Source organism: Typopeltis vanoorti, chromosome 11 (genome assembly GCF_054136105.1).
Source record: "Typopeltis vanoorti isolate ZY-2024b chromosome 11, IOZ_Tvanoo_1.0, whole genome shotgun sequence".
NCBI classification, from domain to species: domain Eukaryota; kingdom Metazoa; phylum Arthropoda; class Arachnida; order Uropygi; family Thelyphonidae; genus Typopeltis; species Typopeltis vanoorti.
In genome coordinates this window covers 68,456,106-68,481,907 of record NC_143559.1, presented here as the reverse complement: position 1 = coordinate 68,481,907, position 25,802 = coordinate 68,456,106, and the positions used below count along the sequence as shown (strand labels likewise).

General features: G+C 36.6%; 1 protein-coding gene across 1 annotated transcript in view; it reads left to right on the top strand.

Annotated features, from left to right (window-relative positions):
• The window catches only part of LOC150101696 (uncharacterized), a 208,981-nt gene that overhangs the window by 97,437 nt on the left and 85,742 nt on the right, over positions 1–25,802 (top strand). Inside the window, exon 9 of the mRNA XM_090400154.1 lies at positions 20,809–20,861. Within this exon, the coding sequence (XP_090256280.1) occupies positions 20,809–20,861 (53 nt within the window). The remainder of the gene's footprint in view (positions 1–20,808; positions 20,862–25,802) is intronic.

Sequence of the window (25,802 nt, the reverse complement as noted above, 5' to 3'; positions counted from 1 at the left end):
GCTAGGAGTATTAGGAACAAGAAGGAAGAGTTTTTTGGCCATGGTTGGCACTTCCAGACCACAGGTTATAGGTATTAGTGAAACATGGCTGACTGTAGATGATATAACTAGTGGGATTGAATGTGATGGGTATAGTGTGTTCAGGAATGATAGAGAGAATAAAATGGGGGGAGGAGTATTGTTGATGATAGCTGATGAGCTCCAGCCAAGGAGAATAGAAGTTGAATTGCAGGATAGACAAAAGAGCACATTTGAGGCCATTTGGTGTGAGATTGTGGCTAGCAGAACTAAATATACAATTGGGTGCTGCTATAGACCAGGTGATGGAAAAGATGGTGGTGACAGTATGCACAAGCAAATAGAAGAAATGGGTGGAAGGAGGGTGATTATTATGGGAGATTTCAACTATGGTCGCATTGATTGGAGTGAGGAGAGGACACACGGGAGGAAGGAACTGGATTTTATGCAGTTATTAAGGGATAACTATCTGCGACAGCATGTAATGGAAAATACTAGGGGTCAGAGAGTGCTTGACCTAGTAATTACATCTGAGGATTTGGCTGTAACAAATATGACCACATTGCCACCAATCGGTGAGAGTGATCATAGGGTCTTAACTTGGGAGGTGGCTAAAGGTGTAGAATTTTCAATTAAGACAGGGTACATGTGGAATTATCGGGCTGGAAAGTATGACAAGCTTAGGAGTTTGATTGGTTCAGTGCCATGGCATGTACAACTGCAAGGACTAGAAGTTGATAGTGCATGGGAGGTAGTTAAGAAGTGCTTGCATGAAGCAATGGCTGACTGTATACCTAGAGTCCGAATAATAAATCAAGTAGGGGTTAAATGGATGAATAACACCATTAAGCTTGAGTTGCAAAAAAAGAAACAACTATGAAGGGAATTTAAGGAGAAGGGTGACCGGCAGGCACATGAACGGTATAAAGCGCAGGCCAGAAGGGTGACGAGTGTGGTAAGAAAAGCAAAAAAGGATTACGAAAGAACATTGGCCATTCAGGCTAAAGAGAATCCTAAACAGTTTTTTAGATATGTAGCAAGTAAAAGGAAAAATGTACATGGCAGATTGATTTTAAAGAATGCCGATGGTAGGGAGGTAACTGAATCAGTTGAGATAGTTGAGTTACTGAGTGAGCACTTTGCAAAAGTATATCATCCAGGTGGTGACATTGCAGAAACGAATAAACCAGTAGATTATACGGGAATTGTGGTTAATGAAGTGGAGGTGAGTAGTCTATTGCATAACCTCACTGTCAATACATCTGTGGGATTGGATGGTATACCAGCTCGTGTTGTACGAGAAGCAGCTAAAGAATTGTCAGTACCCTTTACCATTTTGTTTAATTTGAGTCTCGGGTCTGGGTTAGTCCCGAGCGGGTGGAAAGAGGGGAAAATAGTTCCACTGCATAAAGGTGATTCCAAGACTGCTGTTGTAAATTACCTACCGATTAGCATATCAGGAATCATTGTCAAGGTCTTAGAGAAAATAGTCAAGAGGAAAATACAAGATTGGATAGAAGAAAATGGGATACTGTATCGGGGACAGCATGGTTTTGTGAAGGGTAGGTCATGCCTCAGTAACTTGCTCACGTATTATAACACAGTGACGGCTGAACTGGATAAGGGTAATGGGTTTACGGTGATTCTACTGGACCTTGCCAAGGCCTTTGACAGGATTCCACATGGAATTCTAATCAGTAAATTGCAGCATATGGGAATGGACATAGGGTTGGTGAGATGGATAGGAGGGTGGTTGACGGAGAGATATCAGAGAGTGGTTTACTCGGGAGTAGAGTCCACAAGACGGCCTGTGACTAGTGGTGTGCCACAAGGATCTGTTCTTGGACCACTGCTGTTTAATTTGTTCATAAATGATATAGGAAATGATCTGAGAGGAACAGTTCATTTGTTTGCGGATGATGCGAAGTTGGGTAGGGCAATAGTGAATGCAGATGACGTCAAAATTTTGCAGGATGATTTGGATAGATTGGAGGTCTGGGCTAAGGAGAATGGATGTCAGTTTAATGTGGCAAAATGTAAGGTTATGCATTTTGGGGTGAAAAGATTGGCGGCAGTTTACTGCATTGGTGGAACCCTGCTCCAGGAAATTGATGAGGCAGGAGATTTAGGAGTGTTGATAGATAAGGAATTGAAATTTAGGGGACACATTGCAAAAGTGACCAAAACAGCTCATCAAATCACTTGGTTGCTGAAGAATACGTTGACAAGCAGAGACAAACAGGTTATTGTTCCTCTCTATCGAGCCTTGATAAGACCCCATCTAGATTACTGTGCTCAGATTTGGTCACCTAGGTTTCTTCTTGATGGGGAGGAGGTGGAGAGGATCCAGAGGCGAGTGACCAAGATGATAGCAGGTCTGTGGAATGAACCGTATGAGAACAGGTTGAGGATTTGTGGGTTGCAAAAATTGGTTGATAGGCGGAGGAGGGGAGATATGATTGAGACATTCAAATTACTGAAGGGTTTCTATAAAATTAATTCAGAAGATATTTTTGAGAACAGGGCTGGTTTTGGGAGGACTAGGGGACATCCATGGAAACTGGGCAAAAGTGTGGTTAGTAAAGGTGTTAGAGCTGGGTTCTTTACTTTTAGAGTAGTGAATGAGTGGAATGCGCTCCCTGAGTCTGTGGTGGATGCTGTGACAGTGAATGAGTTTAAGACGAGGTATGATAGATACTGTATGAATGTCAAATAGTTGTGATGAATATGATTTGGGGCCTCCCTCGATGAGTCTAATGACTCCCTGGAGTTGCCCGTAATAATAATAATAATAAACTGGGTTGTATAACTTCCAAGTCATTGCCATTCTTATAAAAATCAGATGTCATTAAATAAAAAAAAATTAATTTAAGAATGGCAATTTTCATTTGTATCACTGCCAACTGTAATACAGAATAAAATGATATATTCCTATTAGTCTCCTTACATTCTCTTAAATAGGTAAGTAATATTGTATTGGCATAAACTTATTTTCACAATTCACAACATGAACTAGTTTAGTTTAATTATATATTTGAATATTTTACATAATGAAAAGGCTTTTTAATAGTGTTATTTAAAAAATATAATTCTCTTGTAAAGACTAGCCAGAGACCAAATCAAGTTATTGATATGACGTTGTGAAAAGTTAGTCTAGCTGTGTTGCTAGTGTTGACAATTTTCTATTCTTTTCTTAAATTTCATTATTTGTCTTATTTTTATGGATAATTCATATAAATTCACCCTTCATTGCTCACAACAAATTAAAGGAAATGCAAACTATACTTTTTAGAATTGTAAAATGGTACAAAATTGAAGGTGAAGGTAAGAAACCAGAAAATATTAAATACACTAGAGAAAACAGTTCTGTTGTGTCAACTAAAAAAATAATTAAGACGTGCTTTCCAAGACAAATGACTCAAGAAATTCAAGTGGGGGATGTGCTACGAAGACACAGTTGCATTCTGTAATGTATAAAAATATCTTGAGGCTGTTGACAGAAACTCTATAGATTACTACAAGAATTTTGAGGCCCTTTTAAAGTGGAGACATTTAGGTTTCATGAGACATTCAATTTTCTCAAAAAACACTGTGACATTACCTTGGCAAAAATCACCCAGGTAATACCTCTAGCTCATGGATTTTAAAATATTTGAACACCTGAAGTGCCTTTTTAATATAGCCTATTATAAAGCTAAATTCAATAAATCATTTACTGACTTCAAAAACTTCATAGGCTCACTAGCAGAACATTGCCAAAATGACATGAAATGTAAAGAATTTGTCAGTCATTGCTGATTTCATTAACTAAAAATTAGTTAAGGCAATCACATACTCCAGCAGTGAGTCTTCTTCTAGTTACCTCTACAGATGTTCAAATAAGGAGAAACTTGTCCATTATATGAGATTCATAGATAAAAATCAGCAGAGGCATTTGTTTACATAATTCCTCTCCAAAACTCAGTTGCATTGATATTTGATAGATTAGAATGTGAAATGAACAAACTTTTCTTGCCAGAAGAAATTGGTTAGCAACACTGGAACATGCTGGAAAAAAAAATGGAGTATTGGCAAATTAAAGAGAAACATGTCAGATGTTGCAAATTACTACACATAATGTGAATTTAGCTGTTTTAAATTCTAAAGATGTTCTCTTTATGGCTGAAGTTTGTATGTGTGTGTGTGTGTGTGTGTGTGTGTGTGTGTGTGTGTGTGTAAACACACATACATGCAAACTAGCCTCTGGTACCACCATTTTAACTGATGTACCCTTGAAATGGAAGAGGTTATGGGCTCTAAGTATGTTTGTCATGACTTTGAAAGGTATCTCACACAGCATGGACAAGAGGGTGTGACAAACCAGAAGCCCCCTGCTCTGGAGACCAAACATGGCATTTGCCATTTCATACCTCATAAATCAGGCAGTGGTAGATCCACTGCCTTACTCAACTGTTCTGAACTTCTACTTTTGCTAGTGGCCGTTTTTTTTGCTATATTTAGTAATACCCCCCCCCCCCACACACACACACAGACCCAGTTCTGTTCTCTCATTCCTGATTTTTTGTGTATCTATCTCTCTATGAAAGGTTTATTTGTGAACTATGGTACATTTGTACTATAGTTGGATTAAGGATATATATATATGTAGAAAGTATTTTACCTTGGGTATAATAAATGTTAAAAATACCAAGCAATTTTAAACCAGGTTTAAAATTGCTTGGTATTTTTAACACACACACACACACACACACACACACATATTTACTAAAATAAAGAGCCAAAAGGCTTCAGTTCAGTAATGCAAAGTTATATAAGTAAAGTGGATATTAGATCCAGCATTACTTCATTGCTGAATATAGAAACTATGAATGTTTTGTAAAAATAAGTTGACCAGAGAGCCTACGGGAATGCACTCACTGTAGTTGGATTGTATTTATGTATTTATATATGTATATGATATATGTATTTATATATATATATATTTATTTATTTATTTATTTATTTATTTACTAAAATAAAGAGCCAAAAGGCTTCAGTTCAGCAATGAAAAGTTATATAAGTAAAGTGGATATTAGATCCAGCATTATTTCATTGCTGAATATAGAAACTATGATTGTTTTGTAAAAAATAAGTTGACCAGAGAGCCTACGGGAATGCACTCACAGGCATTCACGAGTTGCCTCCGCTTGGACTATTTAGAAAACATAGCTGCCCAAGTGTCTGTATATTTGCTTTTTATTAGTCCATTTTGATGAGGTTTCACTGGCCTGACAGCTATTTCAAACTGGTAGGTTCTCCTCAGAGACCAGGCAGAAACCTTAAGAGAGCAGAAACTCTCATTCAGTACTAAGGAACTTTTATAGTTTCTACATTCATCTTTGAAATAATGCTGGATCTAATATTCACTTTTATAATTTTGCATCACCTAACTGAAGCCTTTCGGCTCTTTATTTTTGTAAATACTTTTACACATCAACCGAGAGTTCGCTTATGAAAAATACGCCTCTCCGACATTTCAAGTTCCTTAGTACTGAACAAGAGTATTTGCTCTCTTAAGGTTTCTGCGTGGTCTCTGAGGAGAAACAACCAGTTTGAAACAGCTGTCAGGCCAGTGAAACCTTATCACTACGGCAACTCGTGAATGCCAGTGAGTGCATTCCTGTAAGTTCTTTGGTCAATCTTATTTTTACAAAACTTTCATAGTGTCTACATTTGGCATTGAAATAATGCTGGATCTAATATCCACTTATATATATTTATTTATTTATTGATTGATTTTATATATTTTTTGTACTTTTCATTTATTATTTTTTTTTTTCATAGTCCAGAAACCATGCTCTAGAGACCAAACATAAAACTTTTTCAAACCACTTCAGGCCTACAATAAGTGGAGTGGTAGTCTCACACCAGGGGATGAAAGTCATCTCCTACCTAAAATCTATCCCTCGCAGTGTACTCTACTATCAGCCATTTCTCTTGCACTTTCTTGTAAAACATGGGCTGTTATCTCATCCAATCCCATGGCTGCATTCACATTAAAATATCTTAATATTATAACCCTCTTCAGTTCATTAACCTCTGTTCTTATATCTGTCCAACTCAAAATAATTACTCACTGAGTGAATGCACTTCATAATTCAGAAAGCCTGGTCAGACAGTTGAATTCTAGATGATGTAGCACCCATCTGTTAAAAAAAAAAAAAAAGGGAAAATAAAACAGATGTGAGAATTACGGATTACTTTCCCTACTACATTCCAGGCAAGATTTATGCATGGATAATTGAGAAGGGCCAAAAAAATTGTAGAAGAGAAATTTGAAGAGGAGGAAAGTTCTGTCCAAATAAGTCTTCTAAAGATCAAATTTTACTTTAAGACAAATAATCGAGCAATCATGAAAATATAACGAGGACAACTACTGGAGTTTTGCATTAAGTGAAAGCATGTGATAGGATGCAAAGATACAAGATGTCCAAAATGCTGTATTTATATGGTGTAGATGGAACATTATTCCATCAGTTATTACCATAGGGATATTTGAATCATAGTGAATTTCTTTTAGAATAGAATTGTACTTATAAATATCATCATAATCAAATTCCTGTCATGTACCCTCAAGGGGTGTACAGGATATGATAGTACTACATGAAAAAAATTACATTATTACTAACTTCCTATCTACAATTTTCTTCCAAATCAGTCTGTTACAGTGGCTGCATTGCATAGTTCAGAATGCCTGGACAGAGGGACGAATTCTCAATGATTGGAGTAGAGCTCTCATAGTACTCATATATAAAAAGGGAAATAAAACTGAATGTGAGAATTATAAGTAAAAAAAAAAAAAAAAATCAGCTAATGCCTTTTTATTCCCATATACGGGAGTAGGCGAGGCCATTTAGCCCTATCTAACTTTTGGAGACTGAGTGGGCAGTTCAATCTCCACTGGTACCAATCAGAGATAGATGGCCCAAGCTATCACTAATTAAGTGGTACACAGTGAAGAGAGACGGCTCAATGCCGCCATCTCGTGGTCCCTAACATACTTATATAAAATTTCTTGAGTTTCTGGGAGGAAAAACCCGCTTGCCCGTGCCAGAGATCGACTAACTCGGGAACCGGTCGAAAAAAGGCTTAGAAAAATTTCCTCTAGTCGCCGACTAGACTCGATACCAAGTCTTCCCTCGTGCGGCCAAGCGCCATGGTGTGCAAATGCCACATCCACTATAAATACTTATAAGTATTTATTTGGAATTTATTCAGCCTTCAGTGGTACTTTATAGTGAGTGAGTTTGTTATATTGGTGTTTGCAGTAGTAAGAGTCTGATATTTATATTTTTCATCTGTATGGATTATATAAGGCAGAAAAAATGCCTTTAAACCTCATCAATATTAGATATTCAGTTTGGTTCTTCATGTATGCAGATGTCATCATTATCATAATTTCCTGATGTGTGTGTGTGTACTCTCATGCAATATACAGCAAGTTATAATAGTAATACATAATTAAAATTGCTTTTATGTTATTACAGATTCTTCATCATCAAATTCCTGCCATGTACCCTCAAGGGGTGTACAGGATATGACAGTACTACATGAAAAAATTACATCATTACTAACTTCCTATCTACAATTTTCCTCCAAATCAGTCTGTTACTTGTTAAGACTCCAACATTATCAGATCTTATATTTCTATCGTCTAAGGCACTTTGTACCGTATCAATCCACCTATATCTTGGTCTTCCTCTGGGTCGTTTTCCTGCCAACCTGGCAGAGAACACTTGTTTTGCTAATCTTTCCTCTCCCATTCTATTTAAGTGACCATACCACTTGATATTAGCTCTGCTAACGCATTCCTGGATGCTGACAATGTCAAGTTCTTTCCTAATATCCTCATTTTTAATATGATATTGCCATTAATGTCATCTGTTCATGCCTCTAATCTTTCTCAAGACTCTCATATCTGCGGTCTCTAGTCTTTGGTCAAGTGTTTTACTTCTGACCCAGCTCTCAGATCCATAAGTTAAAACTGGTTTGAACACTATCTTGTATACAGCTAATTTAGTGTTCCGACTAATTTCTTTCTTATACCATATGAATTTATTCAATTGACTTCCCACCATACCAGCTTTGCTGATTCTGTTGTCCATTTCTATATTTAATTTACCATCTTCAGTAAAAATCATGCCTAAGTAGCTGAAATGTTTTACTTGTTCCACAGGTTCTCCATTCACAACACAGTTGACATTTTCAATGATTCTGCCTATTTTCATTGTCTTTGTCTTTTTATTGCTGACCTTCATACCATATCTGTTACAACAGCTATTCAATTTAGTCAGAGAATCTTGCAAACTTGTAGCGGATTTATTTAGAAGTATAACATCATCCGCATAAAGCAAAGAGCTGACATTAACATCTCCAATTTTGATATCAGGTTTAATACCACATTCCTTCATAATGTGATCCATATAGATAATGAATAACAGAGTGGATAATGTACATCCTTTTCTCACACCAGATTTAACATTAAACCATCTTCCTGTACTTCCTTCAATTTTAACTGCTGACTTACAACTCAAATAAAGACTAAGTATTGCTTGATATAATGTCCCATTGACACCATATAACTGCAGCGTATTGAATAGCTTCTCTCTTGGCACCTTATCATTGCCTTTTCCAAATCGACAAAACTTAAATACAGATCTTTGTTGTATTCCCATGCTTTCTCGACTATTTGTCGTAAAGTGAAGATCTGATCCTGACAGCCTCTATTTGGCCTGAATCCAGCTTGTTCTTCACCAAGCTTTTCTTCCACAATTCTTCTCAACCGTTTCTCAAGTATACTTGCATAGATCTTGCCAGGAACACTCAGTAGGGAAATGCCTCTGTAATTCTCACATTCAGTTTTATTTCCCTTTTTATATATGGGTACTATGAGAGCTCTACTCCAATCATCGGGAATTCGTCCCTCTGTGCAGGCTTTCTAAACTATGCAGTGCAGCCACTGTAAGACTCTTATACCACCATACTTCAGCATTTCTGGTCGAATATCATCTATTCCAGCTGCCTTTCCACATTTCAAGCCTTTGATGGTTTTTTCTACTTCAAGTATGGATATGTATTCCTGACTGCATGCTTGGTCAGTGTTTTTTATCACTGTGCTGTCATCACTGCTTGTTTCATTTAGCAGTTTTTCAAAGTAATTACTCCATACTTCAAGGATATCTTTTTCTCCTGTTTTCATGTCACCTTTATCATCTCTAACTCCTTTTACAGCACTGTTTCCTCCATTCCTAAGCTTCTTCAACAACCTCCAGAATATTTTGCCACCTTCTTGATATTTATTTTCTATATTCTTGCCAAAGTCCTCCCATGACTTTTGTTTAGCTAGTTTTACACACTGTAGCTTTCTTACATTTGTCTCTGTATTCTGTAAGAGTAAAAGCTGACTTATTTGCCAGGAACTTTTGATATGCTTTCTTCTTTTCCTTCACTGCCTCTTTAACTTCCTGTGTCCACCAGGGAGTTCTGATTTTTTTATCCTTGCACACAACCTCACCACATGCCTCTTTGGCAGAATCAATCAATGTTTTCTTCAGAGTTTGCCACTGAATCTCCAAGGTTTGATTCCTGTTCTCAAACTCTTTCATTTTTCCTTCAATAATATTTGTGTATTTTAGTCTACAGCTCACATCTGAGAGCTGCTCAACTTTTATTCGCTTTAAAACTTTCTTACATGTTATTCCTTTCAATATGAAATTCAATTTTATCATGTTCAAGACTAAATAGTGATCACTTCCAATTTCAAATCCTCTGTACACTCTGGTGTCCTGCACCAGGGAGAAAACATCACTATCAACAATAACATAGTCAATGAGACTTTTCTTATTCCTAGCCTCTTCTCTCTCTCCATGTGAATTTGTGCACATTTTTGTGTTGGAACATAGTGTTAGTAATAACCAGTCCATTTCCTGAGCAGAAATCCAACAGATATTTGCCATTATTATTAGCTTTGCTCTTTTCTCCAAATTTTCCCAAAATATTTTTGTATGTCTCACAATCATTTCCTACTCTATTTCATTTGAATTTCTGTTTGTCAGGTCTGCAGTAGCATTAGTTTTTGCAAGGTTGAATTGATGAATTGAGAAGGAGAGCAGATGATGAATAGCAAGACGACTAAGTTGTATGAGGCAAAAGGGGTTCATTTGTGAATCTGTGGAGTAAATTTGAAGGAAAGCTGGAATGATTTAAAGTTGGATTACATTTGTGAATAGGTTTGGTGTTGGGCATTTAGAAAGGCTATTATTTTCTGAAAAGGTACAGAATCAAGAAGTTATTGTAAGTAATGAGCACAGCTAAATGGGTTGTAGTACAGGTGAAAAATGGATACAAGGTTGAAGATGTGGTTGTGGCAGGGCAAGGTGATGGAATGCATAGAGGGCAGGATTAAAATTGTATAAATGGCAATGAGAATCAGGGAAATGGGAATGGTCTGACCAGAGAGAGAGAGAGATGTGGTATAGCAGCTAGAGTTGAGAATGTTGGTGCTGGTAGAATGGCCTCAAAGACACAGGAATTGTTATGTTTGCATCAAATATAAGAAGTATTTGAAATAAGAGGAGTGAGTTTGTTTCATTGATTGAGTCAGTATGCCAAAAGATAATCAGTATAAGTGAAACGTAGTTGTCTGAGGATGATGTGATATTGGAAATAGAAATGGGCAAATATACAGTTTTCTAGAAGAATAGGAAGCTGAAAAGAGGCAGGGGAGTACTGTTAATGATTGCAGAGGAATTGTGTCAAAATGTGAAAGTTGATAGTACATGTGCAGATTTTGGAATCTGTGTGGTGTGAAATTGAAATTAACAGGCTAGTATATCTGATATAATATTTGATAATGTTGAAGTCTTGACAGGTAACTCTTGTAGAAAGGCTTATAAGTTGGTAACACGACTATTAAATTATTTAAAGAATTTGCAACGTATACTGGAATATTAATTAAAAGAAACTTTAATAAATACTTCCTATATTTCGGCAATGTCACATTGTCATCTTCATGGGAACATACAAATATGACACGTGCACAGGAACTACAAAAAAGCAAATGAGGCAGAAGATAAGGAAACTACTGTTGTTCCTAAAGTCCTAATGGTGCCGTCCCTAGCAGACTAAATTGGGCTGTCTTGGCTGTTGGGCTAATGTTCTCATGATGTAAGTCTCCCAAATTTGGTGCAGTCTCATGCACTCAAATTTGTTGAGGTTTGGAACGTTTTTTAGATCTGAGGCTGATAATTTGAATAATCGTTCGTACTTGAACTTGCTGTGGTGTATTACTTTGGCTTTCTTCCAACATATTCTGTGGCAGGTATCCAGAGCATGGTCTGCAAGCCCAGAGTGGCTGTACTGGTGAAACTAGATGTAGTCTTTGTGTTCTGAAATCCTGATATTCGCTGTTTGGCCAAAGTAGGACAGTTTACAGCCGCAAGGGACCTGGTATACTCCAGGTAGGTCGAGGGGAAGTGGTTGGTCTTTGGTTGAGCGGATAAGGGATGCCAACTTTTATATGGTTTGTAGCAAGAAGTCGGGTCATATTTTTTTAAGGCTTTTGGTTATTTTTTCAGAGGTGCCCATGATGTAGGGAATGGTGATAGATTTAGTGTAATCTTTATTGTGATGGGGGGGCAGGTTACTGGTTTTAATATTTTTGGGGGATTGTATTTTTTAAGTTGTAGCTAAGAAAGTATTAAGGATGTGGTTTAGTTCCATAGTTAGGGCATTGTCATCTGAACAGATTAATTTTGCCCTGTTATATAGTGTTTTTAATAATCCCATATTGTTGTGAGGGGAAGTGGGGGAGATTGCAGGTGAATGTATCTGCCTGTATGGTTGGGTTTTCTATAAACAGAGAAAAACCAAGGATCCATCAGGCTGGCAAGTGATTAGCGTGTCTAGGAAAGGGAGGCTATTGTTTTCCTTTTTTTCCAAGGTGAACAGAATTCTGGGGTGTTGGTTGTTTAAGTGTGTTAAGGAGGAGTAGAGTGTATCTGAGTCATGTGACCAAATAGTGAACACATCATCCACGTAGCGAAGCCAAATAGTGGGTTTTTGTGGGGTGGAGTTTAAGGCTTTCTCTTCAAAAGTCTCCATAAAGGAATTGGCCAAGGGTGGGGAAAGTGGTGAACCCATGGCTGTTCCCCTTTATCTGTTTGTAGAATTTTCCCTACCAAACGAAATAGCCTGAGTTCATTGTGAACTGAAATAGGGCTGAGATATTGGGAGGAAATTTGGCCTGGATGAGCTCCTTGAGTGGGACATTTGTGAATAGGGAGGAGACATCAAAACTGACCATTATGTCAGTATGTTGGAGTGAGAGTGTTTTCTATACTGGCTTTGAAGTGGGCTGAGTTTTGTGTGTGTGTGTGTGTGTGTGTGTGATGGTGTGTGAGCGCTTTGGCTAAATGTTTGGCTAATCTATATGTGGGTGAATCAATGCCATCCACTATGGGACGTAATGGCACATTTAATTTATGTATTTTTGGAAGTCCATATAATCGGGGGGGGGGGGGTCTAGAGTTAAAAGGTTTTAGTTTGTTGGTAACTTCCACAGGCCAAGAAGTGACACCTTCTTAAGGAGTCTATGGAGTGTTCTAATTTGAGAGCTAGTGGGATTATATTCAATAGGGAGTTAGTATCCCGATCTAATAATAAAGCATTAAGCTTACCTGTGTAGTCCTTTTCATTGAGAACCACAATGGCATTTCCCTTATCTGCTTTGGTGATTACTATTTCCTTGTTTTTCTTCATTTCTAGTAGAGCTGTATATTCATCTTTGGATATGTTGGATTTTGGTGGTTTTGCTCTGGTGAGAACACCAGCTGCATCCAGTCTGACATTGTTGGCGATATGGTTTGGGAGGGTGCAGGTACCACGTTCAATTTGGATCATTATTTCCTCGGCAGGTGTTTTTTAGGAGATAAGGTGAAATTGTGGCCACGTGCAAGAGCGGTGAGTGCTTCAGGCTTCAAAACAACAGAAGAGAGGTTGAGTGGTTGCTGTGGTATGTAGGTAGAGTTCTTTTTCAAATTATCAAATTTCTTGATGTGCTGACTGCATATTTTTTTCAAATTCTTTTGTTGTCGAAGCCCCCGAGACATCATAGAGAATCGTCCAGAGATCGTGGTTCAGCGTGCTAGAAAGCTTCTCCTCTAGATCCCTTAAAGCTTTGTTTTTCATCGGCTAGGAGAATGCGTGTAGCTGTAATTTGTTCTCGTAGTAGGGCGAAGCTAGCGTGATTATAAATCCAAAAAGCCTTCTTTGAAGAGAAACGGTGCTTTAAATTTAACACAATTTGGGATTACCTCATTATCCCGGCAGCGTTTTAGGAAGGTCAAATGATTTAGTTGTCTAGATATCTTCGACTTCAGTTTCCCGTATTGGAGGGCCATTGTGCGATGGAATCTCCGTGGATGGTAGTAATTCTTGTAGAAAGCTTATACGTTGGTAACACGTGGCTATTAAATTATTTAAGGAATTTGCAACGTATACTGGAATATTAATTAAAAGAAATTTTAATAAATACTTCCTATATTTCGGCAATGTCACATTGCCATTTTCGTGGGAACATACAAATATGAAATGTGCATGCAGGAACTAGAAAAAAACAAATGAGGCAGAAGATAAGAAACTACTCTTGTTCCTAAAGTCCTAATGGTGCTCCCTACTGGGCTAAATTGGGCTGTCTTGGCCGTTGGGCTGATGTTCTCATGGTGTAAGTCTCAAATTTGGGGCAGTCTCATGCACCCAAATTTGTTGAAGTTTGGAACGTTTTTTAGAGCTGAGGCTGATTCTATGAATAATCTTTCATACTTGAACTTGCTGCGGTGTATTACTTTGGCTTTCTTCCAACATATTCTGTGGCAGGTATCCAGAGCATGGTCTGCAAGCCCAGAGTCGCTGTACTGGTGAAACCGGATGTAGTCTTTGTGTTCTGAAATCCTGATATTCGCTGTCCTACCTGTTTGGCCAAAGTAGGACAGTTTACAGCTGCAAGGGACCTAGTATACTCCAGGCAGGTCGAGAGGAAGTGGTTGGTCTTTGGTTGAGCGGATAAGGGATGCCAACTTTTATATGGTTTGTAGCAAGAAGTCAGGTCATATTTTTTTAAGGATTTTGGTTATTTTTTCAGAGGTGCCCAGGATGTAGGGAATGGTGATAGATTTAGTGTAATCTTTATTGTGAAGGAGGGGAGAGGGGTTGTGGTTTACTGGTTAACACACTTAAACAACCAACACCTCAGAATTCTTGGAAAAAGAGGGAAACAGTAACCTCCCTTTCCTAGACACTCTAATCACTCGCCAGCCTGATGGATCCTTGGTTTTTCTCTGTTTATAGAAAACCAACCCATACAGGCAGATATATTCACCAGCAATAGCCCCCCCCCCCCCTGCCCTCACAACAATATGGGTTTATTAAAACACTATATAACAGGGCAAAATTAATCTGTTCAGATGACAATGCCCTAACTACGGAACTAAACCACATCCTTAATACTTTCTTAGCCAATGGCTACTACCCCAAAAAAATATTAAAATCAGTAAACCACAACCCCCCCCCTCCTCCCTTTCACAATAAAGATTACGCTAAATCTATCACCATTCTCTACATCCTGGGCACCTCTGAAAAAATAACCAAAATCCTTAAAAAATATGACCTGATTTCTTGCTACAAACCATATAAAAAGTTGGCATCCCTTATCTGCTCTACCAAAGACCAACCACTTCCCCTTGACCTACCTGGGATGCACCAGGTCCCTTGCAGCTGTAAACTGTCCTACTTTGGCCAAAAAGGCAAGACAGTGAATATCAGGATTTCAGAACACAGACTACATCCGGTTTCACCAGTACAGCCACTCTGGGCTTGCAAACCATGGTCTGGATACCTGCCACAGAATACGTTGGAAGAAAGCTAAAGTAATATACCACAGCAAGTTCAAGTATTAAAGATTATTCATAGAATCAGCTTCAGCTCTAAAAAACATTCCAAACCTCAACAAATTTGGATCCATGAGACTGCCCCAAATTTGGGAGACTTATACCGTGAGAACCTCAGCCCAACGTCCAAGACAGCCCAATTTACCTCACTAGGGGGCACCATTAGGACTTTAGGAACAACAGTAGTTTCCTTATCTTCTGCCTCATTTGCTTTTTGTAGTTCCTGCATGCAAGTGTCATATTTGTATGTTCCCATGAAGATGGCAATGTGACATTGCCGAAATACAGAAAGTATTTATTAAAGTTTCTTATAATTAATATTCCAATATACGTTGCAAATTCCTTAAATAATTTAAGTCTTGACAGGTAACAGATTAATTTGGAGCAAAATTGTAGATAGGAAGTTAGTAATGGTGTACGTTTTGCATGCAGTACTATCATAGCCTGTACACCCATTGAGGGTACATATCAGGAATTTGATTATGTATATCTGATAGGATGCTGTTGTAGGCCAGGGAATGTAGAGAATGTTAATGATTTGAAATGTTTATGCCAGTTGGCTGGAAATGTAAAAAGATGATCTTGATGTGGGAAACTTTAATTACAAGGATATAGAATAGAAGGAGAAGATAGTGCATAGGAAAAAAGGAGAGTGAGTTTGTTGAATTTTTGAGAGATAAATATATCTTAAGCAGCATGTGACCGAAGCAACTAGAGGTTTTAGTGTTTTGGGTTTGTTGGTAATGAGGTATTAACACTGCTGCCAGTTGGTGAGAGTGATCATGAGGTACTTATTTGGAAAGTGTTGAAACAAGAAAATATTACTGCCAAAAAAGGATACACGTGGAATTATAAAGTGAGCGATTATGAGAAGCTCTGTAGTCAACTAGCATCATATTGTAATAATATTGCAATCGTTTAATTTTAATATTAATATTATTATTAATTTAATTATTTATTATTGTTAAATGTCGGACCTGCACGTTGTAAATTTTTTTTTTTTCTTACCAGTTGGAATACCGATTTTATCGATGTTGCTTGAGCTAGTTCTTCATGCACAAAACTTGTGATTATTCTTAATCCTTTTAGTCTAAAGTTTTACTCCCCCTCCTTTCTCTCAAGGCCGTAAGTAAGCTATTTCATGTGCTCGAAGTGTAGACACAGGAAATGTTTCTGGTTGGAACCAATTTCCTAAATCTACCTTGCTATATTTCTCTTGTATCGATCCTAAAAATTTATTTTTTTTATTTCGACTGCGCCATTAAGGATCGCATAAAAGAATTGTTTTTCTTTCTCCTACATGCAAGAGAGACATTCAGCTAATTACGAGAAATATCTCTTAAATTAACTCTAATTCAAGCAACTCCTAATTCTTAATATCAATCAATCGTGGCTATCGCTATTTTTTGTCGTACAGGTTCTATATTTTTATGGGACAGTGCGCTGGTAAGGCAAGATCAGGCAAGCTATTAACAAAATGAACATGTTTATTCCATTCAAAGACAAAGTGATTATAAAATTAAAACTGCACATATCAACTGTCTGGTTCTGACTAATTCAACTAGATAACAATGGAGACAATACAAATCATGTCTAATTCTCCAAACGATTATATAAGCATTTTTGCTTAAGCTTTAAAACAAGGACAGTGTATATTCACATAACTTTTCAGACATGTGGATAGACTTAAACACACGTTAACTTAACTCAAGCTATAAACAGAAAGAGGCATAACTTAATCTACATTCAATTTTTTTGCATTACACAACATTTGCAATTTCCTTAGAACTCTATATACTTCTTATTCACATCCAAACAGAAGTATGACTTTCTGACTTCTCTAATACTTTCTATGTTAATAGACAATAGAACCAACATAAATCATCTTACTTACTATCTTACCAGCTTATTACATATAGTCCTAGAACCTAAGGTATATGGGCACGTTCTGCTTCTTCCGAAAAATTTCCGATCGGGTACTAGTTTACGACAGCAATACTACAGCACACATACGTAGATCATCAAAGAATTATATGGTAGGACATCTCGAAAAGATCGTCTCTGCTACTGTCTAACTTCCCATCATCGTTGGAACTCTTTGCTGGCTGGAGCGTGACTCTCCCCTGTCCTCGGGAAAGGTTTGGCACTGGAAACAAATTCAGAGCGAGAGCCCTCAGTTTCCGCCTTTTATCTCCTCTCCTGACCTTTGGGGGACTTCAAATTAAGGCCCCCGAATTTACTGGAGGTTTATTTCTCCGCCACCCATGCTATCGAGTTTTGGTGGGAAAACTCGTAATCCGGTGACCTTGTCGCTAGCCTTGGGTCTATTTGTCTAATCCTGTCTGAGGATTAGACAAAAAGACAAAAAAATGCTTATTTTTTTTTTGTCTTTACAATTCTAGTGGTTCTTATAAAATTATTCTAACAATTTGTTACCAGATTTTATACAGTAAAAGTGAGTTAAACATTATTTTAATTACAAGTGTTTTATGTAAATTTTAATTCCTATGTAAAATCGATATAGAAAAAAATAACTTCTAATTTTTTTCTATACGAGATTTTACAATATGTTTGGTATTTGAGCTGTGCAGAAAAGTTGTTGACAGTGATGGAAATTCATAAGGTAGTATCCTACACAAGCAGTATATAACTGCATTCCAAGGTTAGACAAGTAAATAGGAGTAAAATGGATGAACAGTGAAATCAAGCAAACTGTGTTGAAAAGAAAAGGTTATGGTGGAGGCAAGACAGTTGGTTGTGATCAGATCCATGAAGAGTATAAACTGCAGGCTAGAAAGATGATGAGCATGGTAAAGAAAGGGGGGGGAATGCAGTATGAGAGGAGATTGGCTGGTCAAGCCAAGGTTAATTCGAGGGAATTCTTCCACTATATGGCAAGCAAGAGGAAAAATAATTATGTCAGGTTGACACTGTTGGATAGTCATGTCAGCAGAAAGGATATAGTGGAATTATTGAATGACCACTTTATCAGCATATATCATACTGGTGTAAATGATGCTGTGCAACATACAGATGGGAGGCAGGTATTAGGAGGATTGGAAGTGAAAGAATCAGGTGTTGATTGGGTTAGATGTTAATAAGCCTGTGGGAATGGATGATGTATTTTTAAGGAATGTGCACAACAGTTACACTTTAGGCCTGGTTAGTTAATGAAAAAGGTCTTGTAGTAGGTAAGTTTCCCAAGGAGTGGAAAGAAGGCAAAATAGTACCATGAAATATAGGAGTGGTTAAATGTGTTGTTTAATTATTTGTTTAATACAGGCTAAAGAATTTTAAAATAATTTTTTCATTATGCCACAAGCAAAAGAAAGAATGAATGTGGAAGAATAGTTTTACTATGAATTCAGATGGACTCTAGTATCCAAGTCAATGAGTGCTAAAAATTTGTCAGTAGTGACAGATGGAATATTAGCATGTTTGCTAAAGGAATGTTTAGCCAAATTGACTAGGCCTTGCACATGTTTGTATAACTCGAGTCTCAGCTCAGGAATGATACCACAGTAATGGAGGGAATATATGATAATTTTATTGTACAAGGGTAGTGCAAAAACTGATGTGTCTAACTACCAACCTATCAGTATCTCGAGTGTGGTGGTGTTTAAAGAAGTTGGTAAGAACTTGCATAAAGAAATGGGTAGACAAACAAGCTATACTCTGCAAGGAGCAGCATGAGTTGCTAAAGGAAAGTCATGTTTTAGCAATTTGCTCATATTTTATAACAATGTTATGGCCCAGTTGAATAAAGGGAATGTATACGCTATGATAATGTTGGATTTTGCTAACATTTGGTATACCACATGAAATCTGTTGCATAAGCTGGAGAAATAAGGGATTGAAATATGAACTCTTGACTTGGATCAGTGGATGGTTGACAGACAGATATCAAAAAGTTGCATATGGTAGGTGTGAATCTGCCACATTTAAGATGACCAGTAGTGTACCTCAGGGTTCGGTCCTTGGATCATTGTTCTTGTTCAGTCTATATATTAATAACATTAGGAAGGGTCTGACAGGAGATGTGCAATTGTTTGCCAATGATGTGAAGGTAGGCAGAGCAATCAGGGATGCTACTGATATCCAGCACTTACAGAATAATTTGGACAAACAAAAATCACTGTCATTTTAATGCAGTAAGTGTAAAGTTATGCACTTTGGTGTGATGAGATTTCCAGCAGCTTGCTATATTAGTGGGGTTATGCTACAAGAAACTGATGAGGGACCTCGACATAATGATGGATAAGAATTTGAAGTTCAAAGGTCATATATCAAAAGTTGCAAATAAAACTCGGGGATAATTGCAATGTTGAAACGAACCTTGAGATGTAAGGATAAGAAAGTCATTTTGCCTCTTTATAAGCTTGATAAGATCACACCTAAATTATTGTGTGCAGATTTGGTCTCTTGGGTTCTAAGGGGACAAAGGAGCTGTGGAAAGGGTGCAAAGAAGAATTATAAAGATTATATCTGGATTGTGAGATGTAGATTATAAGGACAGATAGCAAGTATGTGGATTACAGACTCTGGTTAACAGGAGAAAGATGATATAGAGGTATATAAACTTTGGAATGGGTGTTATAGGATATCATCTGATGAGATTTTTTTGTTATATAGAAGGTGGAGGAGAGAAAACAGGGGAATCCATGGAAGTTAAGTTTGTTTGGGTAATGGGTAAGAGTTAGGTTTTTCTCTCACAGAGAGGTGAGTGAGTGGAATAGTTTGCCTTCAGAGGTAGCGAGTACTTTTAGTGTGAATGAATTTAAGGGAAGGTATGACAGCTGGTTTGGGTGATGTATAGCCCTCGATGAGTCCTTGACTCCTTGGAGGGAGTCAAGGACTCATCGAGGGAGTCAAGGATTATTAGAATAAATAAAACATAATACTATGTTGTATTTATTCTAATAAATCCCATAATGAGCTCAATCATAGTTTTAGGACAGTAGTTTTCAATTATAGACCAGTCTGTAGAACTGCAGTTGTAGTCAAGGTCTTAGAGAGATTGGTTAGGAATAGAATACAAGATTGGGTTGATGGACATAGTATTCTTTGATGGTCAACATGGATTTGTAAGAGTTAGATCTTGTTTTAGCATTTACTTGCATTTTATGATAATTGTGTGTAACAAGTGCATTAGATAAGGAAGAATCATATACAGTGATATTCTTGGACTTTGCAAATGCATTCAATAGATTACCACTTGGTAAGTTGGTTAGATGGATTGACAATTGACTCTTTGAATGACACCAGAAGGTTGTGTATGGTGGAGCAGCATCTTGGGCCACTGCTGTTTAACTTGTTTGCAAATTATATATCATGTGTACTGACTGGGAATCTTCATTACATGGTTGGGGAGAATTATAAGTAGCACTGCTGATACTAATTCCCTTCAGGAAGATTTAAATAGACTTTTCATTTGGACATAGCAATGGGGTTGTAGTTTTAATGTTAATAAGTGCAAGATGTTGCATTTTGGAGTGCAACAATATAAGGCTGTGTACTATATTGTTGGCACTGTACTGCAGGAAGTGGATGAGATTCAACATTTGGGAGTGATAGTTGACAGTAGATTGCTGAAGTTTAGAGGGCATATGTTGCCTACTTTTACAGCCGAAGATGATTGGTTAAATAAACTGCCAATCTGCATATAGTTTTGCTCATTATTTTTTTGTATTTTTTACCCATATACTAATTAAAGAAATACTATGTCAGTTATTTATAGTAAGAAATGTTAATTTTTAATATTTTTTGGAAAATTCATATTAATATTTTTATAAATATTAATTTTCAGAGGCCATTACTAGGGATGCCTCAGAGTTGAATAATCTGATGGAAGAGAACAATGTAAGTAATTTTGTTGTTATTAAACATTCACAGAATTTGCATCAGTGTTTGGTCTGATATATGATGCTGGTTATATGTGACTTTTATCCATTCCAAAAAGAATGTACCATGATTTGTAGTTTCATATCACAGATTCAGTATTCTAGCAACAAAAGTGACAGTTCTTTGTATCATTGTCTGCACTGTTGCTACAATGGTTGATGTTTGGCCTTAGTGCAGCTTCCCTTTACAGGAAAACAGACTATACAACTGTTTACATCCCTATAGGCTATTTGAACTCCTGGTTGTTTCCATATCAGACTGCTGAGATTTTTCTGTTTTCTTAGATGATGCACTTTTGCCAGTGTCACAAATGGATTGATCTGTTGTGACATTCTGTGATAATACCTTTTTTTGAAGTATGTTCTTCTCCACTGAGAGAATACAGTATACAGAAAATATATTTGACTCTAGGATTATATCTGTTTGCCTTATATAGCAGTATAGGTATGTGATGACAGGAGTATATATATATATAAATGACACTACTAGAGAGCTTCAAAATCACACCAATAATCTTTTAAAAACAACTTATGAGTTTAGTCATCACACTTCTATGTCCAATAATAGAATGGATAGATTCTCCTGTATATCTTCTTGCCACACATTTAGCTAAACTTAAGGGCCTAACAGGACTATTACCATCCTTTGTTAAAAATTCTGAGCATTTTGTTTCAATCATCGGCAATATTATCCTTGACGGACATGGCATTTTAGCAAGCTTTGATATAGTTAATCTGTTTACCAATGTTCCTACTGATGATCTACTTGCGCTGCTACAAGATAGATAAATTCTCTGAGAAGGTTATGGCACTCCTCAAACGCTGTATTTCATCTGGATATTTCAAATGTAAAAACACAGTATACAAATAGAACTCTGGTCTAGCCATAGGCCGTCCTCTTTTGTCAGTTTTAGCAAATCTTTATATGTAAACATTTGAAAACAAGTTTGTAGAAGAATACCACCATAAACCAGAATTATGAAAAAGTTCATTTACTATATATTCTTAGTCTGGAATTATGAACTACTTTCACTTCTGCTTTTTCATGAGTACCTGAATCATCAACACCCTAAAATAAAATTTATCAACGAATTAGAATCTAATGGTTCTAATGGTAAAGGATAAACTAGCCAAAGAACTTCCACATTTAAAAAAATTCTCCTTCAAAATGGCTATAATGACCACATCATCTCCAGACTATTCAACCGACATGAGACCAGAGAAATTTCTAATGAAGAAGAAAGCAGTGGATTCATCACTCTTCCATATAGCTCTGTTTCCAAATAAAACTTAAGGAATATAAAATGAAAGTAGTATTTTCCTCCTTTATCAAGATGGAATCACTATTCCAATTCACAAAAGCTCAACATAGCCCACTTCACTATCTGGATGTTTATCGGCTATGGTGTAATTGCAGTCATCTTACTATGGACAGACAGAAAAATCTGTTGAACGATGTATTGAACAATGTGTTCATGATATTGAATACTATAAGAGTGAAGCCTCAGCTTTGTCATCACATGTGCTCTCTTTAGCTGACCTACAAGACCTTTTGCAAATGAGACACCAAGTGTTATGGGATAAATCCAAACTATTACACCATTGCTATGATACAATGGAGAGAAAAATCTGTTAGTTTTTGGAAATGGCATTAGATATCCTAAATATAACCCAAGTATCAACTTGTCTGAATACATCCTAGCCTTCATTAGCTAACATGTGCATGCAAATGGTAAACATGCACAACATTCTGAATAATGCAATATACAATTAGAAATAATTTAAAATAACATCAGTCTCTTCTATAGCTACATAATAGTTGTCTCCTTTGTTAGTCCTTACTGTGTTGTCTACTAGTTCGTATGTTTTCACCTGAAGAAATCCTGTGCAATTAAGATGAAATGTTGTGTTGTCAATTAAAATACATGTTATCATCTTATTCCAGTGTTCTGCCTTAAAACTGGAAGGGATCCCAATACTAATTTCATCATAGTGTGTATCAAAAAAACCGTGAAGATATTTGAATCTTATCATCAGATCTTTGCTAACCACATCTTACTCAATTTTAGTGTCATCTTCTTTTCCCTCTCCCATGTATTGAAATATCAAACCAGATTTTTCAACTTTCAGATCTTTAATCTGTCTTCATAATGAACAATCTAAAGACTTACTATGATCTTAATTACCTACTCCACTGCTCTCATTGCTTCATCTTTTTCCCATACCAATCAAGCTCTTCCTGTGTTCTCTAAATGTATCTTTGTGTCACCATTCCATGATTAAATCTTATTTATGTATCCTCTGACATCTATAAGATCTGAAGATCCTCCAGTGGCTGGGATTACTATGGATGATGCAACATTATACCTTAATCCATTCTTATCTACTTCTCCAGCCGCTGTATTACATGCATTTCTCATTATAGCAAACACTGTTATAAGAAACTTACTATAACATACTTCTGAAAAGGGCCTGAACAAAGCACCATCAGTGCAATGCTATGCTACGGAAAACTTACTATAGTACAGTACCCAGTATATCAGACTATCTTTAGTCCCTACATCTTTGCTATATTGAGAATCAGCTGTAGTATGCTAATTTAGCTGAAATACTCTTAGAAGAATGTTCTGCCTTGTAAACTATCTTGATCTTCAGAAGGCAACCAGATCTTTTCACAGTAATATATAGGGTGTGATCAAAATTTTTTTATCCTCTTCAAATTATACTGCTGGCTTTAAGAGGAACATTCGTTTGTCAGTAATGCAAAGTTGGAAATATTGATAAGGGATAAGTGTTGTGTGCTTATCCCTAATGATTTTGGTAAAATATTATTGTGGTCAGAAGAGAATGGTTTAAAGCAGTGCTTCTCAACCTTTCTAAGCCCAAGGACCAGTAAAATGCCTAAAACAATTCTGTGGACCACTAAGTTACAGAGGAGTGGGGGGGCGGTCCACCCCTGGTGGCACCTTTTTGACGTTTATGAAATCTTGCCTTACTGTCTATAAAACAGCAACTGAGTGATGAAATAGACTTCGACAATGTAATCGACGATTTTGCGAACAGAAAAGCAAGAAAAATAACATTTTAGAATTGGAATTAAAGTTTTACTTCAAAAATAAACATAGTGTTTTTAATTTATTTCCCTATATGTCGTTTTGACTTTTTGTAATTTTTTTAAAAAAAAACTATGTGGAAATTACCAACATTTCGGGGGAAAAAACTGTGCCATTTATAACATAATAAATCTGTAAGCATGTTTTGAAAGATATGGCAACATAATTAAATTGGAAGTAAACAATTAAAAGTGTATCATCATTGAACAAAGTTTTAATTTTTATTAAACAAATAAATCAGATGATATAATTATGTTACTACTTACTTTTAATGAGATGGTTGAGCTTCTCGGCTATTACAGAGTTGCTGGATATCTGGCTCAATATTGGTCAACTTCACTCGAAGATCGGCATACACACACACTAAGACAATTTCTGTATTTTGTTTTTATTTGAAGGAGCGATGAAAATCCTTTCTCACAAAGATAGGTTGTAGAAAACTGCAGGACAATTTTCAATGCTTCTTCAGATAATTCCGGAAATTCACTTCTCACTGAAGACGAGATCCAGAATCGAGCAAAATCAAGATCACAGAATTGCATTTTAAGCCCACTGTTACTTGAAAGCTCAATTAACTGTTCCTTTTTCGATAAAGAAAGGTCGTTCTCATGACATGCAAGCCTGAAATGGATCGCGAATCCACAGAAATTTGTTATAAAAGTTGCTCGGAAAATATGTTTCAAAATTCCGTTTCAGATTTTTGATGTAGTCACAAACCCTTTCCACAAACTCAGAATGAACAAAAATATTATTTTCCACTAAAAAGGATTCCATTTCAATGTTGGAAAAGGTGCAAATTGCCTGTCTTTTACATAATTAATCTATAAAACCAGTTTTTTTCCCAAATGCTTTTATTTTGTTGTAGGCATCAATAACAGTTAAAAAATTTCCCTGAAGGGAAAGATTTAGTTCATTTAATTTCAAAAAAATGTCTGAAAGATATGATAGTGTTGATAACCATGATTTGTCAACAAGGAGTGATGCAAAATCAGACGTTCATTTACAAATAATAAAACTTCGTGCCTTAATTGAAATAACCTTGTTAGTACTTTGCCCCTGGAAAGCCAGTGAATTTCAGAATGAAGCAAAAGTTGTATATACTCACTGCCCATTACATCGTGGAGTACTTGAATAACCTGTTATTTAACGGTCGAGCTTTAATAAAATTAAGTAGCTTGACAGCATTGTATAGCACTTAAATTCTGGTGGCATTCCTTTGCAGGCTAATGCTTCTCTATGTACGAAACAATGCATCCAATTCATATCTGGAGCCTACTTCTTTGACCTTAGAAACAATTCCACTATACCTGTCTGTAAGAGTTCGAGCTCGATCCAAACCTATACATTTTTCCCACTGGATCCCTTTGTGTATTATGTAATTATTGAGAGTATGAAATATTTCTTCTCCAGTTGTTCAGGATGACAAAGTTCCACAAAACAGAATATCATCATGAATGTTGTTATCATGCACATATCTTATGTAGCATATTAACTGCGCATCATTTATAACATCAGTAGTCTCGTCTATTTGTAACGCATAATAAGGGCTCTTCTTTACTCTTTCGATTAACTGAGATTCTATGTCACCTGCCATATTATTAATTCTGCGACCGACAGTGTCATTTGAAAGAGGAATCATATCTTTTAGTAACTTGTTGCCAAACATAGTTTTTATCACATCTTTTATAGCTGGAAGTAGTAAATTTTCCTTGATAGAATGAGGTTTCCCTGTTTTTACTATGCGCAAACTTAAGAGATAGGATGCTTCCAGTGCTTTACTATTAATG